The sequence below is a fragment of the Amphibalanus amphitrite genome, unplaced genomic scaffold (assembly GCF_019059575.1).
Source record: "Amphibalanus amphitrite isolate SeventyFive unplaced genomic scaffold, NRLGWU_Aamphi_draft 000752F_arrow, whole genome shotgun sequence".
NCBI classification, from domain to species: domain Eukaryota; kingdom Metazoa; phylum Arthropoda; class Thecostraca; order Balanomorpha; family Balanidae; genus Amphibalanus; species Amphibalanus amphitrite.
The window spans coordinates 217,217-237,541 of NW_024882246.1; the positions used below are offsets into that span (position 1 = coordinate 217,217).

Here is a 20,325-nt window from a genome sequence, read left to right on the forward strand (position 1 = left end):
CCCACCTTACAAAGGCATTCTCATGACTTAGTCTGGAACATAAAACCATTATTCAATCAGGTGTCCCAGGTCGGTGCCAGTTTTCCCAGCTCCCATTATCCACACTGCGGCGCCAGCCGGTCTGCTTCTCCGTGAGCTCATTCCTGCACCGTGACTTTCCCGGCCGGACGGTGACGTCACGTCTCTGGGGCGGCCGGCCGGCGAGCCTGGGGGGCCGGGAGGGCGCCTATCGCGGCTCCGTGGCGAACGGGCCCGGCCGACGGCTCATTCTGCTCTGTGATCTGCTGAGGTACGGGTGAGCCGACTGGGCCGGTCGAGTGCCATTGGTTGTAGTCGGCTGGTGACAGGTGCTGTGTCGGATCTGAGTGTCAACTGCGTCCCTGGTTGTTTGTCTGTTCCACAGCTGGCTGCTTTTCTCGTGTTTATAGTGTTCCCGATGTGTTATATCGATTGAGTTATAGGGCTGCTTCGTGTTTTCATGCACTTGTTTGCGCTAGGCCGCTTCGTCCCGCGGCATTGATTTACGGCGGTCAGTTGTTGCAACTTGACATCATGACCTTGGTTCGCCGGCTACCGGCCGGTGGTTATTTCCATCCCGGGAGGACGCGAACTTGGGAGACAGCCAACACGAGTAGGGTGCAGTGTGCACGGAACAGTGAATTGTTCTCGGCAGTGTAAACTGTAGATATCCTTTTCAGCAGCATTTCAGTTTTGTTCTTCTGTCGCGCTGCAATGAATGAAATTAAAAAGGTGCAACAGCGAGCGGCCATGAAATATCAATGACAAACACTCAGAGGGTGTTGCAAGATTTACTAACAGTCGCAGTTGTAGCAGTGATAGAGTAAACATGCATGGTGTCTGTGTCGCAACATGCAAGCCTTCCGTAAGCTCGCGCCTGTTAACGTCACCGTTCGCCACCAGGCCGTAGCAAAGCACCAGCGAATCGCTGCTATCGCCCCCCGGTATCCGTTTAGAACCAAAAACCGTCCACGGCTGTGTTTCCAAGACTGTTCCCCGCGATAACGCACTCCCATCCGTGCCCACGCAGTATGTCCTGTAACACGACTGTTAACGCAGGGTTTCTTGCAGTGTCTCAGTGTTGCCTTGCTGGTAGCCAACCGCTCACCGCGGCCCGCAGTGACCGTACAATGACCTGACGTGTTCCCTATCCCACAGGTCGAGCGGAGGTGCTGTTAACGGACGCGTGTCGGGTACCACACCAGTCAGAGACATGTCTCAGGAGGTCACTCTGGATCGGCTGGGCCAGCGGCCCTTCCAAACCGCCTCTGGCGAAGCCATGTGCTCGAGCATGGTGCGCGGCATTGACCACCTGCGGGACCCACGGCTCAACAAGGTGAGTTCACACGGCAGCGGACGGCTTGTCGATCCGTATCTATAGGAGAGTGATTGACATTATATTTTTAGCTCGTCTACATAGCTCGCCTTTTTTGGAGGGGGCAATGCCGGCTGTGTTCTGCCTCTGAAACATTGTTTTCGCGTTGTTCCGAAAGTCACCATGACTACGTCTCTGAGCAAGGCCACCAGCGGTTGGTAAATACGAGTATTTACGGAGCGACTGTGGTCCATGGGCTTCGCGCTACGTCAGCATCTGGCGTAATTGATTTCCTTTTCGTCCCGAACTCAGCGCAGTGACTGATGTTACCAAGGCCCATGGCGGAGATGTAGATAAGATATTTTTCCGGTTCCCTTCGCTATTGAAATGACATTTTTAATGTCGTCATGCACTATGAAATAAGAACTGTTTGAACCCCTTTTCGACCACGAAAGCTCTGGGATAGTCCGTGACTTACAGCCATCGACTTTTTAGCTGGGTTTCTACATATTTTAATAGGTAACGGGAATTCGTTGGAAAGCGAGCCCCCATGCAATAATTATGGAAATTAATTAGTAAAACGCGCCATGTCAGGCTGTGCCTTGATCACGCCGACCTGCCGCGGTCCCACACCGAACCCACTGCTATGTATAACCCGGCCGGGCTACATCCGTGCACCAGGGGTCGGTCGGTCAAGGTGGCAGTAAGTCGCAAGGTGTGCTGGTTTTTGCACCCATTTGGTTTGTCTACTCGTCAGGGCAAGGGTCAGAAGTGATATACGACACAGCGGGTATGTGCCGTGTGCCTACTGAGGTGAAATCCGGTTTGAAGTCCGGGAGCATCCATGTGTTTCGAGAGTGTGTGAATGCGATTTCAGTAATGAAAAAAGACATTGCGGGGTACAAATAAGGATGCCTGCTGCGAGCCCTTACTTCGATAAACTCAGTGAACAAACTTATCAAAAATTGACGTTATTAATGCAGACTTTTGGCCCGAGTAGGTACTTTTAGATTGAAATTACTCGAAGCAGACCGAATTCGCTCTGAGGAGACCGAACTACTGAAGAGACGCGAGCCGTGTACTCAATAACCCCGCCCAGCCCTGCGTCCGGTAGGCCTTGCTCTCCTGACCCTGCCCTGCTCCTGTCCTTCGAGTACTGTTATCTAGTACCTACCGTCCATAAGTGTCATGCTTTGATAAAGACCGGACTGCTGTCGTGCGGTAGATTTGTTATCGCTCACAGCTCTGGGTCCATTAATATCGAGACATTGCATCATACACCGGCAGTCCACAATGCCCAGCGCTTAGTAACTAGGGAGACTGATCCCATGAGTATTGTGTGTGACGTTGGCAATAGCGATCAATATGCTGTCATGACAACCGAGTCATACGGTATTGTTGATTGATATTTGGTTTAGTTCTCGCTTATGTGTATTCTTTTATTTAGTTTAAAGAAAAATGTGGGCTGGCATTGTGATGAAAATTATTTATGTACTTTTTCTTTTTTAGGGCGGGCATTTGTCGTTTTTCACTGACACTCGCGCACACTGCCGTCATTCCGCCAATTTGCCCTCGAGTCGCCCTCCTATATTCTGCTTACGCGACAGTATCTGACCCAGTGCCTCCTTCTTAGTTTGGTTTTAAATCTTTCCTGACGCTGTCCCGATAAACAGTCGATGGCCCTTGTCTGCTGACGACGCTTGCGTCTGGTGAGGGTGGATTCGATCGAGAGCAGGCCACCGGGGCAGAAGGACAAGGTCGGTCACACCCCTGGCAGAACGGGAGGCGTCGAGGGGTGTGTCGCGGTGGAAACCACGCCTTCACGCTATTCACTTGGCATTTCTGGATTCTGCACCGTAGGTACGGGCGAAAACTTAGGCATTACGGCGATTGTTCTACATAGTTATGCGAATATGATATAGCATATGACGAAGCCATATCTGGACGTGGGCACGGACAGTTTCCGCTTTCACCATTCATTATTGGGTATCAAGATCTGCGCCTGTTTGTCGTTTACCGGCGCCGTTTCCCGTTCCCAGAGTGCCTGTAGCGGTAAGAGGGAGGTAGGAAATTTACCGAGGGGGAGGGACTGCCGCGCGGCAACGGGGCTGATGCATAGCGTCACCGGGGATTATGTAAGGAGCAGCCACGGAGGGCTTGGAACAGCCGTGTTGACTCAGTGCAACCAAGGTCGCGGCGCTGACGGCCATGCCAGCGGAACGCTACGTAGCAGCCTCCTACCTGGGAAAAGGGAAGGAGGGACCCAATGTCCCAAGGAAATTCAGTTTCAGTGCCGCAGATCCGATACATTTCATTGCTGTTTCGTCATCAGTGGTGTTACAACTGTTGAAATATCACGGCCATTTAATTAATGGGTAAAACGCCATGTCAGTATCGCTAAGCGCGACACCAAAGTGCTGCTCTGGCACCTGTGCCGTTTCAGACCGTCTCCGGGGGTGTCCGGTTTACCAGCTGTATGATGACGGGTGCCTATTAGTCGATAGACCGGACAAATACTGCTGCTGTCCGGTTAGATATAAAAGGTTTATCCTGGTCCGGCCGATCTGACCGATATTTGGCGCCGGTTATTCGTACCGACTGTCCAATGTCCATACCTGTCACTTGTAAGTCGGCTTTTGGTGTGATTTTCTCATAACCAGCCATATACCTAAGATTCGGAATATTTTCTGCTTGCACACTCTATTGAAAATTCAGTCTCCACTCTCCTTATTGTGAATTCATTGAGGCGGCATATATTCAGAGAGGGTGGCTCAAAGTAAGCTTAGTTATCTCTGACTGCTTAGGAACAGACAGTTATAATGTCCCGCTGTTCCACGTGGCGAACTTCTTGGAACCGCTAGCATAGCGTTTCTGCAAAGACGGTCTTTGTAGTGAGGTCGGATCCGGGGCAAAAGGTTCGTGTGTCAGAGACGCCATGGGGCCGCCAGGGCGTACCTTTAGCGCCATTCAAGTGCATGAATACAGAAGAGGATAAAAATATTTCAAGCTTGTTCCAAAAAGATGACAATTTATTTTGAAACTTGGCATGCAGCGACTGAAGGGCCAAGGCGGTTGCGGGAAGGAGACAAAATTAGTTGGTCCTATCCTATCTGCATGCGATTGCACGAAAGAACGATGTTAAGTGACACTTTCCCATCCCTTCAAAAATGAAGCATCGATACAGTGTGCTGAAGCTTCGTTTGAGTTTTATTGAAGCTTCGTATGAGTTACACTTGTGTTGGCGTTAGCCACCGTGGCTCAGCCACGAATGCTCACAGCTCACAGTCTGCAACTCTGCCGCTCGCGATGTCCGTCCGACGGGGGCGGAATCCGCCGAACCCAGCCAGTTCCGCTTCCTATCTCTACCGTCCGCTCTGCGGTCCGTTCGCGGTACAGTGACGTCATAGCGTACTGGTGATGACGTCATACGCTAAACGGACTCTCCCAAGGGTAACTACCACCGCCATGTACTCCGCTCTGACAAGGAAGCGCGTTTCACAACGTCAAGGCCTGTGTGCTACCTGTACTCAGCTGGGCAAACCATACCGTCATGATGACGCCTGGGTGTGGCGTCATCGACGAGTCATCACGCGTCATCGCGGTCCCTTCGTCGTGGTGACGGGCAGTTAACGCACTTAGGCGTCATCAGTGAAAACTATTGACTTTCGTCAGCCGGTACCTACTGGAGTGTCACGCACAATGACTCGGAATATATGAGGGATATAATTTGCATATCTTATCAAGTCTCTGGGTTTTACAAAAGTGACTGCTTCTGGGCGCCAACTAGCAGTCCTTTCAGCCTTGTCTGAATGGCCAACGAGTTAACGTGCTATTCATTGATTCGCTTATTTGAATTTTTATTTACTGCTTTATACCGATTCGCAATTATAGTGTTCTCGCTTGAACTACAGCCGTAAGCCTGAACATAATAAGAGCGTCTTGTAAGAAGCAGGCTGAGCTAGAATATCTGTAAGAATCTTTGAAATGCCTAACAAGAACACCACGCGTTATGTACCGTGGCATCTCGAGGACATCCTTTTAATCGGCACCGTTTTGAACCGATTTATCGCACCCACATGTACATCTTACCTGATGCTTATCTATCCGCATACTGCGGTTGCGAATTTCCATTTTAGGTGATTATGAGTGAATAGATGGCCGTTAATAACTAATGACGACGAAGGCCCGCGTAAAACCCCCGCGACTTCAGCGTTAGCTTAGCGGTATATTTTCTACAAAATCGCTGCACCGACCGGCTACGTTACCGGCTGTGGAAACGGTGCTGATAGGTAGGTACTGAGTTGATTTTAGTAGGTATTCTTCATTAATAGTCCAGCCCAGTCGACTTTGGCTCAAACATGGGTGATGTCAGCGCCAGCGTTGACGACTCAGAGACCGACCGACCAATGCTGGCATGGGGTTCAGCGTCTCAGTGCTGGCGTGCTGGGACCGGGCCGGATGCCAGACAGTGAGCGTCGACCGCCTCTGACTGTGCCAACCGGCCCAACGTCCGACCGACCGACCTACGACCGACCCACCGACCGACGACCGACCGACCGACCGACGACCGACCGGCCAGACTGGCTGTCAGTTGGCACGGCCCACAAACGAGCTGCAGTTGACAGGAACGACACGATGTCGCAGGCACTGAGCGGGGATTTCCATGGGGGTAGACCGAGAAACTATCCAAAAACCGATAAAATTGATAGCCATTTCGTGGAGCATCGACAAGGTATTGTCACAAATAACGTGGGATAACTAACGAATTTAAATACTAGGCAGTCGGCACCATGATGGGATCTCTGACGGCTTTAGCAATACCTACCACACCCCTCAAGCGGTGATGGCGGCTGGGCGGGTGACATACGCCTTACGAGTCTGGTCTTGACAGCCTTGGAGGGATGCCAGTAGGTTTGGCAGGCTGTAACTAAACACAGCAGTAAACAAATAAGGGATGATTACTTGGGGATAAACACTGGCGGATCCAAAAAGGCGGTCTTTGATGCTCCGGGAGGGGGCGAGGCATAGAAGTTTTTCAGGCTTCTCCAAATTCAGAACTATACTCGGATGTAATATCAGCTTCTCAGCGACGCATATTGCATGCACCAATTAAATTCCTGCACAACGGCGCTGTCGGCTGCGAAAACAGCTCATATGCTCGCCTTGTTTTCGCCGTAAGTGCGTTCAATCCCCATCTCACTGGCGCGATATTTCCCTATAGCCGGTCCTCCAAAACAGCCTCGTGTGCGTGCCTCGTGTGCCGCCGGGCTCGCCCGGCTGTGGTGACGGTCAGTCACGAGCGTCACGGTGACGTCACGACTCGTGATGGGCGTGACGCTGTTCGTGATGCCGCCGACCGTGACAACGTGACGTCATAGACCTGACGCCGTGATCGGCACCGTTATGCACCTGGCCGCCGGATAAAATAAAAACATGTAGACCGTACATGGCTTACATGTGGATACATGTGACTTTACCAACATCTTGTGTAGTGCACAGATAACATGATTCATCTTTTCTGTGATACCTGCAATAGGAATTTTTTAGTAGAAACCCGCTGCATCCGCAGCATTACAAACTTTGCCATTTCCTACCACCTATACCCGTTGATTTACATGCAAAGCTGGTCGGCATCGTATTCGTTTGTGCGACCGTATTATCGCAAATTCAACGTTGTGAATTCATCAGCCTCGTGACTCGACTCCGACAGACTCACTCACGAGTCATGACTTCGGTTCTTTACCTACCCATGTTTCTGTAACCCCCACCGTTTCTGACCTGGTATAATCTCCGGTCGGCAGGGCATGGCGTTCACTCTGGAGGAGCGACAGCGGCTCGGCATCCACGGCCTGCTGCCGCCGCGCTTCAAGACCCAGGAGCAGCAGGTGGCTCTCTGTATGCGTAACGTGGCGCGGTACGACGAGAACCTCAACAAGTACATCTACCTGATGGGACTGCAGGTGAGCCACGGAAGACCAGTCATTCATTTGTTCATTTGTTCATGCATTCATTCATTCATTCATTCATTCATTCATTCATTCATTCATTCATTCATTCATTCAGCATTCGTTCGTTCGTTCGTTCGTTCGTTCGTTCGTTCGTTCGTTCATTCATTCATTCATTCATTCATTCATTCATTCATTCATTCATTCATTCATTCATTCATTCATTCATTCATTCATTCATTCATTCATTCATTCATTCATTCATTTGTTCTTCCGTCGATTTTTTTTATTTCATTCATTTCCTTGTTCCATTTTACCCTTCCATTTCATTTAGTTCTTTCATTTCATTCATTCATTTATTCAATCATTTTATTTATGTTAAAGAACCGCCAATTCAAGCGAAGGTCACTTTCGGAAACTGAAAGCCAACCTCCGATGTGGCTCAAGTGGATGCAAGAGAGGGCGCTCTCAGTCGAGTCGAGAGGAGGGTCGATGGTGCTCGTTTCAGGGTCAAGAGGGTAGAAATAATAGTGGGACGCGTTGGAGAAAGTCAAGTGCTGGCCATGATTTGTGCACGAGGTACTCCGCACATCGTGACGATTCCAACCGTGAACGGCTAATTTCTGTTCGTTGCTAATCTTAGCCTGGGTGATTTTTTACCTGTGAGCGTTAAAGTAATGCGATCAAATGCCATGAGCATGCTTAGCATGAATGGTCGACCCGGCGACCGATCGGCTCTCGACATGGTTCGTGAGCGGGCGAATTTGATTAGATCTATGTCGTATCTCTGCGGTGACCTCAATGTCCAGCTGTCGGACGCTAATCGAATTGTACCTGGCGAACCACGTGAGGCAGGCTGACTCCGTTGCCGATAGTCACGTTGCCTCTCTCAATGACGTTCTGTGATAGCGCCTTATCGCTCGGAAGTCGGATCTGTCGTCAGCTTTTGAAGTTGATTCAGTAAGTCAAGGTCTCCGCATTTATTGGGATCACTCCGGAAGAGCCGTCGGCCTGTTGAGCTCAGGACCTGAGCTTGAAGGTTCCTCGTTAACGGCCCGACGGGTTGACGCTACTGATTTGTCTTCGTCCGCGCTTTCGTCCTCAATAGCTCTTGATCGTTCCGTTTTTGGTCGGATCAATGGAAGAAAATCAATGTCATTTGGGCGACTTTTCTGTGACAGATGAGCTATTCGAAAGAGGCGTCAGTTTGACTGCCGCAGTTCTCAGTGCGGCATACGAGTAGGTATGGTGGCATTTTGTCTTCCAGCGGGTTCGCGGTGACTCAGCCTCACATACCTAGTTGGACTGTGCGATCACAATATAGTAGTTGGTAATGTAGTAAAAATCATAGATTCTATTTGGCATCGCAAGTATTTGGATCGTCATTCAAAATAAAATGAGAACTAAGATGTGCACGGATGTCATATTTTTACGCCATTAAAGTTTTATATGCCCTGTCTCGTGTGTGTCCGTGTGTATGTTCCTCACACATCTTCCTCCGTTCGCCAGGACCGCAACGAGCGCCTGTTCTACCGTCTGCTCGCGGAGAACGTCGAGCAGATGATGCCGCTCGTGTACACGCCGACCGTCGGGCTGGCCTGCCAGAAGTTCGGCCTCATCTACCGGCGCGACCGCGGCCTCTTCATCAGCATACACGACAAGGGACACATTTACGAAATCCTCAAAAACTGGTACGTAGCGGCTGTGTATGAGAAGGGTAGGCTGGCACGGTTCCAGCCGTGCCGTCCGAGGGGTGTGTTAGTGTTACACAGCTGTGCTAACAGCTGATCAGACTAATGGACAGGTGTTTGCGCACTGACCTTGGCGTGGGTGTTTGTCGGCGATGGAATGTGTTTGGGGAGAAGTGTTTGCCCTCGATGACCGTGATACGTGATAAGTTCAGTCTGGACCGGATATGTACCTTTTTGGGGAATAACATGGGAGGTGAACTCACGCGACGCTCAGCCTGAGATGGTATTGCACATTGCAATGGACTGGCTTTCGTTTGCTGATATCAAATAGTTTTTGTATAGCTGCACTTGAAAATAACTGGAAAGCGGTGTTGCAATCATGTAGGTATGCTTTCCAAACATTGCCTGCTGCATCGGTGGCTAGTCCTACAGCTGTTGGAAAATATAAACAATCCTGCACATCTTGCAGTCCGGGTGAAATAAAGCCATGCCACGGTGTAATGTTGTATACTAGCTTACCATTTTCTCAACGTTACGAAGTCGCCAGCACACTACGCTAAATTCATTTGATAGCGCAAACCTGCTGCCTCCTGAACTGACGTCTTTCGCTGACGCTGCCTTTGCGCTGATCTGTCAGCTGGTCAGCGTGCTGGCCTAACCTGTGTGTCTCCGCCCCATCAGGCCGGAGCAGGACGTCCGGGCCATCGTGGTGACGGACGGAGAGCGAATCCTCGGCCTGGGAGACCTGGGTGCCCAGGGCATGGGCATCCCGGTGGGGAAGCTGTCGCTGTACACCGCACTGGCCGGCATTAAACCCAGCCAGTGTCTGCCCATCACGCTGGACGTGGGCACCAACAACCAGGTGAGACAGCGTTCTGGTAACGCCGGATAAATGATGATGTTCGACGTCTTTGTTGGACTTACCTATCAACATTAATTTTACACACGGAAATAGGTCCATATCATTTTTTTTTTTACTGATCAGAGCAAATTATAGCTAAAATAAAAGCAGTAGTCTTCCTCGGCGCATAGGAAAAATGCAATGCTATGATTGGCTGGAGTAGTAAAGTAATCTTGATTGGCTGAGCGTCATTGAATGACTGACAGTAGACGGCAAAGAGGGAAAGACCGATTTGCACCTTTCCCTGTGAGCCAAATATGAAGGCCGCGGCAGGTGAATGGCATTATATTTGACTTCTTAGTTTGACATTTCCCTAGGGGAAGCGGAACTTTCCTGGCCGGCTGTCCATTTATCAAGATGTCTCATCAGCTGGAGGGTACCGTTATTCACGTTTCTTCCGATGTGTTTCAAATTGTACTGCATTCTTGTTTGCCTCGACTTTTTCCAACGGTTGAAAATTCGCTGAACAGCGGTATCATTGTGAAAGCCGACCATGTGTCTCTGTCGGCTGAGCGGCCTGGTCCCGGCTGTTACCATGCCGCAGATAAGAGTGTCAGCTTAGTATGTTATCTTATTGCTTTTTTCCGTGTCAGAGGTGCGAACTGCGAGGGCCTACGGGCTTATTTGCTCTCCTGATCTGAGGCCTATAGCAGAACAATATTCACCAACTGTTCGTTGTTTCTCAGAGTCTTCTGGATGACGAGGATTACATCGGGCTGCGGCACAAGCGTGTCACCGGAGCCGAGTACGACGACTTCATCGACGAGTTCATGCAGGCCGTGGTGAAACGCTACGGCCAGAACACGCTGATCCAGGTGCGGGCAGTGGTGGTGATAAAGCAGGGGGAGGTAGCGGTAGGCAAGCGGGGATGATTGTGGGCTGGCAATGAATGTTGTGGTAAGCGTGGAAGTTCGTTTTGATGAAGCGACTGGGCACGCGAGTGTGATGCTGAAATGCGACATGATGCATCAGCCTCACTACTTGAAATACCTACATACTAGACTATTCTGATGGTTTTACTGTGCCTCAGGTCGGTATGTGTAACTGCTGAACATCGTTAAACGTTTGCAATTTGGACGAATTGCCGCAATAATGCAACTGATCTACATATATTCGTTACAGGTCTCAAGCCATAATTTTATTGCTAACCAATGTCGATGCGTTTCAGTTTGAGGACTTCGGCAACCACAACGCGTTCCGTTTCCTGGAGAAGTACCGCAACAAGTACTGCACGTTCAACGACGACATCCAGGGCACGGCGTCGGTGGCTGTCGGCGGCATGCTGGCCGCCATGAGGAAGCTCAAGACGAAGCTGTCTGAACACACCTTCCTCTTCCTCGGAGCCGGAGAGGTGAGCGTGGATGACTGGTAAAAGGTACGAGCACTAGATTGACTCTTAACTTCAATTTCAACTGACCTGTGCTTGATACGCGTAGAAGGAAAAGAGTTGGACTGATGCGTGCTGTTGGATATTGGGAGTTGACGCTGGTTTGTTTGATATGTGCCTATTTTCATATTTACTTGGAAGGCATTTTGAAACACTTTTCTGGAAACTTGTGTGACCTTTGAGTACTGCCGTACTCGTTCTAAACAAGTCTAAATAGTTACAGTCCAGCTCCGACTAGCTACAATCTTGGTACGCAATTGACCAGTGACTGCAGGAACGCTACGGGATTACCGGTTCCCTCTGTATCCCCCAGGCGGCTCTGGGTATCGCCGGCCTCTGCGTCATGGCCATGATGAAGGAAGGACTTTCCTCTGAGGAGGCGCACAAGAGGATCTTCATGATCGACTCGCGTGGTCTGATCGTCAAGAACCGGCCTGCCGGCGGCGTGGTGGGCCACAAGGTCGAGTTCGCGCAGGACATGCCGCCCATGAAGGAGATCGCAGAGGTGGTTGACAGGGTGCGGCCCACCGCCCTCATCGGTGAGTAGATGGAGGTGCAGAGATGGGGAGGATGGGAGGGGGAAGGGGGCAGTGGTTGGACGGAGTTGTTTGTACTCCTAGAGGGGAAGTACTTTGAAAGGAGGCCCTTGATGTCTCATGTCTGTTGGGTCTGGTAGATGTATGTTTCAGGTTGAATAAGATCCATAGTACGTTCTTTTTAAAGTGGTTGACAGGATACGTCCCTTTACACTTGACTAGTTACGTGTGGCATTGAGTGCCTCTAGAATTTCGCTCCAACATGTTTTTATCCCAACTGGTATTGTGCCCAGAACTGACGACAGCCCGTTGTCACAGGCGCCGCCGCCCAGTCCGGTGCGTTCACACCCGAAATTCTGAAGAAGATGGGCGAAATCAACAAGGAGCCCATCATCTTTGCGTTGAGCAATCCGACCAGCAAGGCCGAGTGTACGGCGCAGCAGGCGTACGAGGCGACAGAGGTGGGTGCCGCAGGGTCGGACTGTGGTGTAAACTGACTCGGACGGTAATAATGCCTGGGTGAGAGGCAGGGTCTGCCAGAGCGAAGACGATCGTGTTTTTCAATGTAGTAGAAACTCGTTGGTCAATTGGACTTCAGCGTTTGAGAACATCATTGTTCTGACATGCATCGAACATTTGATTGAACTTCATCGTATATTTTGATGGCTGTTTAGCACGTCGCATATTCTTACGTCGTGGATTGCAGTTACATATCTCACTTATGTTATAAACGTATGTTCCTGTAATTAATCATGTGCTTCATCCGTATCATTATCTCACGAGACCGAATCGTTAATGTATCGAATTTACGATTTACGTATCGATTTACGTGACTATTGATTTCCGCCGCAGGGCCGCGCCATTTTCGCCTCGGGTTCTCCGTTTGACCCTGTGACGATCAACGGCAAGACGCTGTACCCTGGCCAGGGTAACAACGCCTACATCTTCCCTGGCGTCTCGCTGGGAGTCATCTGTACGGGCATGCACCACATCAGCGAGGAGGTGTTCCTCTACAGCGCAGAGGTAGGTGATGCAGGGAGGGAGGGAGAGTGGGGGTCAGAGTGGGGATAGATGGTGAGAAATGCCTGTGTACAGTCCACAGCAGAAGTAATGTGCGGTTTCAGTCATGGGTATGTTCTGCTTCTGAAGCTTAGGAACGATTAACCAGACTACAATGAAAATTTGAATGTAGCTTATATGTATCGTCACCCTTGCAGCTGCAACTTTAGCTATTGGCATCTTCTTTTCGATATTCACTCCGCATTAAACAATCGCCAGTCAAAGCCAACCGTTGAGATTGGTAAAAGCCTACATTACTTTAGCGGTGGGCTGTATATACCTATGTATTACTTGCCAGGCTCGGAAAGATTCTGTCAATTTTGAATAAAAAGGTCTACCTAAGTGTCGTTCACGTATGCTTGATGACTGTGACAGTGATTCACTACGACATCACTATGACATCACACGGTGTGACCGACTGTAATTGTGTCTGTATTTATCGTTCCTGTCTTTTCCTGTCGACTTCACCAAGCGCTATCTTAGACGATGGGCTGTTCCTGAGACTGTATCTCTGTTGACCGTATCGTTTCCTCCTTCCAAGCGCTACCTGAGATGGTGATATCGTGCCCTCCCCTCCCTCAGGCGCTGTCTGAGATGATGATATCGTGTCTTTTCCTCCCCCAGGCACTGTCTGAGATGGTGACGGACGAGGATCTGGCCCAGGGTCGGCTCTACCCCCCGCTCAGCTCCATCCAGGAGGTCTCCATCAAGATCGCTGTCCAGTTGGCGGAGCACGCCTACAAAACCGGTGAGACTCGCGACGGTGTGACTAACATAAGGAGTCTGAATAGACGTGGGTGGGCAGGCTGAGATGGTCGTATACCTTTCAGCATTACGGTGGTTACTGGTTGTTTGGCACAGGTCATTGTAGGATGTTATTGTCAGTCGTTGAATAAGCATACAAAGAACAGGTTTCTATCCAAACAGAGAGTAGGGGAGAACGGGGCGATTTGGCCGCTCTTTTGTAAAAACGATATTTTGAGAAAACCAGTGCGCGTTTGGTCGATTTCTCCATGGAGGGGTGTGAGGCGTTCAATTGTTGTTCCGGCCTATTACTTGCATCATGCCGGGACATCTCGTTTTGGTAGTAATTAAACGCATTTTCAAAGACTGCACGGCGGCCAAATGACCCCGGTACCGGGGTCACTTGGCCGGGGGAGTGGGGTCATTTGGCCGGGCATGTGATTCAAAGATATACCCATTACAGAGCTGAGACAACCTGAAATATTGACGCCCAAGATTGTGCTTAACTCATGAATTCTGGATTGACTCGACGCATGACTGATGTGACGATCCAGATGCCCCAATGCTGACACAAATGATAAGCATCGTGACTCATCTTTGATTCGCCTAAAATCCTTAATTTTTCAAAGGACTAGGCTTACACTCGATTCATTGGAATCAGTGCAAGTGAGTAGCCACATTTGATTTACGAGCTTACGACTCATGAGTTGAGCAGTAAGTGCCCAGTGATAACAACAGCCAACCGTAATGGCTGCCAAATCGTAGATTGCTTTGGACGACAATCGCCCTGCAAAAAAAGTCCTTTGTGCACAAGTTGTTTGTTTATTTCAAATTCTGTCGTAAACATAAAATCAAAACGATTCGCAGGCCCCGTCTTCGACCCAGCACTTAAACACATCCACTGTAAAAGACGGTCCCGACGGCATGGACACATGTCCAGTCATCACTGCGCTTCACTGTTTTTTTCACTTTTGTTGTTTCTTCGACGGTCCAGCTACCGACGTTCGATGGTTCGACCAGGGTGGTTCGACGGTCCAGCTTGTGGACCCTGCTTTTTGCTCCTCGCCATGTGCCTGTTGCTCGTCCTCCAAAGCCGTCCGCTCCGGGCTGCTAGTCAAGATTTTAGAACGTCCTTTCTTCCGACCGGCTTTTCGAACGTTGATGCGCAGCTGCGGTCCGGAAGTGGTCGGATGGACTCCGGGCTTCCGACAAGCGGCAGGCAGCTGGAGCAGGCCGCGGCAGGCGGCTGGAGCACGGCCGAGGCTGGCGGCTGGAGCACGGCCGAGGCCGCGGCGTGCTGATCTGCCGTCCCTGGGGCGACGACCGGTACGAAGACCGCCGTCGGCGCAAAGTCTTCGTCGTCGAAGGTATCCCGGTTGAGCGGCGATATCCCGGCCGCTTCTAATTCTTAATTAACCCTCGCCGGCACAGGCCATTTTGAGTCCTTCGACGGCACAAGGGGGGGGGGGGGTACGGCTCCCCTCGCGTTTGGCCCCTGATGGAGCTAGAGCTTCGCGGAAAAAACGAGCGTGTTGCCCGTCACGAGAGGAAGCCAATGATACCCAATTTTAAGGTCCTAGGTCATCGGTTGATCTTCCAGGTCAGGTCAATGACCCAAAAATCGGGAATATCGGGACCTGTTAGAAAGTCGTAAAGCGTGGCTGCTTAGGGGTTTTCCGGAGTGCTGTCTACTAGAGTTCTGCACGGCTGCAATTTTCCACAGCCTAGCCGCCCCGCAGCCGTGGCTCCACAGCCACAGCCGCCCACAGCCGTGGCAAACTGTGGGCAGCCAGCCGTCAGCCGGCCGTGGATACTTTCAATGAAATGCAACCAAATAGTATATAATAAGTTGTTTTTAGTTGAAACATATAGCCAAAGGCACATTGCAATGGGCTATAGATCCTCAAGCTCATGAAGCATCATAGGTTAAGTGGTTGTATATCTGGCTTTAGGCCGAAGGCCTGAAGCCTGCTGCGCAACGCATGCCTACACAAGCCCTTGCAAGTTGTTAAGAAAGATGGGTAGGTAGGTACCTACATCAACAGAAAACATAAACAACAAACCAGAATAGAAGCACTAGCAGTGTAGACATCTAATGCCAAATCCTGAAGCATGGTTGTGGGACAGAACAACAGACCCTGATGCTTTTCATTATCAATGTTAGGTATGGAAAATGAAACTGAAGTTGATGGACTGTCAAACAGTGATTGTCTAGTCAAAACTCTTGCTTCTTTCTTACCTTGCATATTTTCTGGGGTGTGATATGCCAGGCTTGAAGCAGCCTTCTGAGCAAGTCTCAAACTAATTTGATATCCAAGGCATCAAAACACTAGTGAGCATCCAAGAAAGAAAAACATTCATCTATTTTGATTTTTCCAAATAATGATCTTCGCTCAAATCCCCAAGGACGTGCGAGCCACAATTGCCTGTTTCAATCAAAAATTTTACTTGAGTTTTTAATGACGTCAATAGTAAGGAAGTGGCAATAAATTGTTTTGTTTCACTATAAACAGCCATAAAAATTATAATTTTTTAATAATAACGTTATGCAGTTTTAAAATTTGCTCTTAAACAAAGATCAAGTATCAAATTTTCACATTTTTAGAACAAGACGTCATTTTGTTAGTAAAGTCAACAGCTCGCGTAAGAAATATTGTGTTCAGGGTTTTCACTGTCATGTGAATTACGTGTTCGAGATGGCAGCCGACAGAACTCCTGCCACAAGAGGACACCAATGGAGACTAGCCAAGCCGCGAGCGGTCTCCAGGATTCGGCGCAACGCGTTCTCCATCCGGGTCATCAACGACTGGAACAGCCTACCGTCAGTGGTCGTCGCATCCGACACCCTGAACCAATTCAAAAACCGGCTTGACGCTCACTGGGCACACCATGCACACGACATCCCTCACGCAGACGAATAGTCAGACGCACGAGGAGCTCGACTAGAAAGGTTTCTAAAGGCCTAGTCTGGCCTATCCAAATTCTGTACTTCGTAAGTAAGTAAGTGTTCAGGGTTTTCACCATCATGTGAATTAACCGTAAGTAAGGTTCATGCTCACTTATATTCTAATTCCATTGGCTTCGTTGATCGGCATTTTCTGTTAGCGGTCACTCACACACCAGTTAGAACATAAAGCGCCAGTTTTATATTATGTAATTGGACTTGCCGAAAATCCAGAAATTCATCTAAGAGGTATTTTAGATAATATTTTATTAAGCCTTTACCTGCCTTTACCTAGGCATGATTTCTTTTTCTATTACCTGAAAGAATTATTGAACGCTCGTCTTCAATAACTGTAAGGTGCTCTCCTAATGACCAGGTGAGATTGATTTTAGAGGGATGTGACAATGCAACATGCTGCATTTTCTGAAACTGTCAAGCTCTTGATGATGAAGGAACAATTGGTACCGATTATTAGTATTCTGTACCAGAGTGCAAACTCCCCACAGCAAATGGTAAAACCATTACAGGTTCTCAAAGGCTTCACCACTTTCAATGTTGCTGGGCATCCTTTGCATGATTTTTACAGGGGGCTAGACTGCTTATCAGAATGTAAGATTAAGGATTTAAGATTTTATATTTGAGTACTTAAGATTGAGCTTGAAATCTCACAGCCGTGGCCACAGCCGTAGCCGTGTTCTTGGAGATATTTGCAGCCGCCCCGGCCCACAGCCGTGGGGCTGCAGCCAGCCGCGGCTGCAGCCGGCCGGTGCAGACCTCTACTGTCTACGAATATCGTGTTAGTTTTGATCACAGATGATGTCGTTAGGCGTTTTGACCAGGTCGTGTCAGGTCAGGTCAGGTCAGGTCAACCGGTAGGGGTCGTGACGGGTATTCGTAGTACCTGTCATCCGCCTCTGACAGCTTCGTAACATGTTAAGAAGGCGCCAAAACTACTTCGTAAATGTTCAAATGGTTGCTGAATTCGAATTCAGCTCCAAAAACTAGCCTAGAAACATGTAAAACTCGAAAAAGTGAACCGAGGTCACCAAAGGTTAATGACCTGACCTGACCTTCAGGTGACCTTGAAACCCACCCTAATGCATGGGAGCAACATCAAATCACATGTTTGAACGTTTGAAACCACGAAAAGCTTGCAAACGCGCGGCTAATGCGAGCCGACATACGCCGAATCGCGATTTCGGCCAAACATGGTCACGGAAAAGAGGTCACAGGTCAAAGGTTTTTGGGGTCAGGGTCATAAAATTTTCAGAGTAGGTGTAAAATTGATCAATGCGAGGGTACTGAAAGTTTCGTCGCGATCGGCTGCTTTTTACGCTAGTTATTTGGCAAAAAATCAACGGAGTCGCTGGGCGGCCAATTCGCCCCGTATGGGGCGGCCAATTTACCCCAATATGACATTTTTAGGAAAAGGGGTCCGCAGACAAGCAAAAATTGCTACTTAAACTTGCAAAAGGGTCAGACAGCTCCCTGAATTACCAGATTGTTCTACCAATAGAGTTAAAATTTTGATGTCACCCAAATAAGGGACACCATGCAACTTTTCGTAAAGAAGAAAAAGTTACGTTTTTTAGCCAAAATTCAAATATCGTTGGCTTTACAAAAAACTGGGCGTGGACGAGTTTCCTAAGTTTCTTTCCAAAGTAGTTCTTATGACGGCGGATGGTGCCATATTCAAAAATAATCGCTCGGGACCGTCAAAACGCGTAGGCATGGGGCGGCCAAAGTGACCCGGGCGGCCAAATGACCCCGCTCTCCCCTAGTTTAAAGGCACAGGCCACGGGACAGACAGACCAACTAAACAAGCGGAAAAGAATTGTTGACGCTAAGTAGAATGTGTAATTTTACAAAAAGCGGAGCTTCTCTTCTAAAGGTTTCTATCTGTCAGATATATGTGCGAATGTTATGACCCGACTCCGAGAATCAGCACTCCGGAGCACACATACCTCGGTGCGCTCCCTAACCTCAGCGAATTAGCGTTTCGGAGCCCACGCGATGCGTCTCCACCGCGTTCCTGAGCCACCATCTGAGTCCGTCCGGGCGCTGACGGCCTGTTTCAGGCACCGCCTCCACCTACCCTCGTCCGACCGATGTGGAGGCGTTTGTGCGCGCTCAGCTGTACGACCCGCGCTACGGCAGCGCCATACCTCAGGCGTACTCGTGGCCGTCTAACCTGTAGGATCGGCCGTTCGCGAGGTTTGTCGGCTGCACGGATTCTTCGCACGCTAGAGCTCCAGCACCGCTCGCTCGCACTCCACAGCCTCTCTGGATGGTGGCCCGGCCGTCGGAGAGGTGATGCCACCTGGTGCTGGCCTGACGAGGAAGCCGGTGGTCACCGAAAGATTTCCGGCTGACCGCGGCTCGTGTGGCGTCCTGCTCTTCTCTAGCGCTAGTTATGTGTCTTTTGAGTGTTGTGTTGTCATCCCTCTTGGTTTTTGGCTGAACTAGAAGCACCCATTTCCAGAGGTCGTCATCAGTTCTGCTCATCTCCGCACCATGCACCACGCGCGATCGCCTTGCACCTTGTAGCTCGCTAGTCGCTTTTCTGTCGGCTAGAATTTCTACCTTCCAGCGCTAGATAATTGTCCGTCCTAGGTGTGTACTGAGTGGCGTGCCAACTTCGGAGCTCCGTTTGAGGTGGAATCAGGAGCCGTTGTGCGTCACTAACACTGAACCTCCACACTCCACAGCACTGTCCATCCGGTGGAAGACTCGTCCACGGTGGAGGATTTGTGGAAATTTTTACCCATGTTTGTGGAATGAAATACGTGATTGTTTGATGTGGCGTGATACTAACTTTTGTGTCAACATGATGTATTGTTTGAAGAGATGGTTGCCGTTTAGGGCCAGTCATTGGCAGGTTGAAGGCTTTTACGTTTTACGCCTGTTTGGGTATGAAATACGAGGTGCCATATTTGTGCTGCCGATATGTGGAAGCGTTGAATGATAAAAGGCAGTGTGCCGTTTAGCCAAAGAATGACTCGCATGACCGTGTAGCTGATCGTACCGTCCGATTGGTCCCTCCAGGCCTGTGTGTGACCTCTGACCCCGTCTGGCAGGCATTGCGTCCCTGTATCCGGAGCCCAAGGACAAGGCGGCCTTCATTCGGGCCCAGCTGTACGACTACCACTACACGAGTCCGCTGTGTGCCACCTGGGAGTGGCGGAGCCCCGAGAACCACAACGGGGCCATGTGAGCTCACCGTGCTGCCATCTGACGAACAAAACGACAACTGTAACCTGACGGTGCGGCCGCCGAGCGGCAGCACACGGCGCCCGTGGGGACTGTGTTCCTGAACCGAAATGAGATTTGGTGTTGAATGATGGTGAGATCAGTGAGGCAATTGATGGGTGTAGAGAGAGAAGCGAGCAGTGCTGAATGGGAGATTTTTGGCAACAGCCGACGCTGGTTACTGGTAATGGTGGGACGTGTCAATGTTTACTGGAGCCATAGGATGGAATATATTTTACCGTCACCATCCGTCACCTTCACGACGGTCAAAGCGTTACGATCATGCCCTTTTTGAAGCTCGTTTAAGAGTGATCTTTCAACTGAGACGGATTTCTCCTTTTACTTTATCTTAATTTAAGTTGGTTGAAGGTGTATTTTTAAAATTGTACTCAATATATTATCGTAAGCGCGTCCCTTCGTAGTGGTGGCATGTATGTTTTGCTCGAGCTACGATTATAGCATATTATCGTGGTGTTAACTGACTGAAATGTAAATTTGTTGGTTGGACATGATGAGCAATACATGAGATATGAGTC

General features: G+C 49.6%; 1 protein-coding gene across 9 annotated transcripts in view; it reads left to right on the forward strand.

Annotated features, from left to right (window-relative positions):
• Window positions 1-20,325, forward strand: part of LOC122365629 (NADP-dependent malic enzyme-like) — a 31,769-nt gene extending 11,444 nt beyond the window's left edge. For 5 of the 9 annotated variants that reach the window (XM_043337008.1, XM_043337004.1, XM_043337012.1 and 2 more), the window contains exons 2-12: window positions 1,177-1,354; window positions 7,135-7,293; window positions 8,788-8,969; window positions 9,651-9,831; window positions 10,557-10,685; window positions 11,039-11,221; window positions 11,571-11,796; window positions 12,112-12,254; window positions 12,646-12,816; window positions 13,477-13,600; window positions 19,618-20,325. In XM_043337008.1, coding sequence (XP_043192943.1) covers window positions 1,177-1,354; window positions 7,135-7,293; window positions 8,788-8,969; window positions 9,651-9,831; window positions 10,557-10,685; window positions 11,039-11,221; window positions 11,571-11,796; window positions 12,112-12,254; window positions 12,646-12,816; window positions 13,477-13,600; window positions 19,618-19,754 — 1,813 coding nt within the window. In that variant the 3' untranslated portion in view covers window positions 19,755-20,325. Of the gene's footprint in view, window positions 1-95; window positions 290-1,176; window positions 1,355-7,134; window positions 7,294-8,787; window positions 8,970-9,650; window positions 9,832-10,556; window positions 10,686-11,038; window positions 11,222-11,570; window positions 11,797-12,111; window positions 12,255-12,645; window positions 12,817-13,476; window positions 13,601-18,618; window positions 18,755-19,617 lie in introns of those variants that run through there. The other 4 variants (XM_043337006.1, XM_043337013.1, XM_043337009.1 and 1 more) reach the window with 2 other exon arrangements.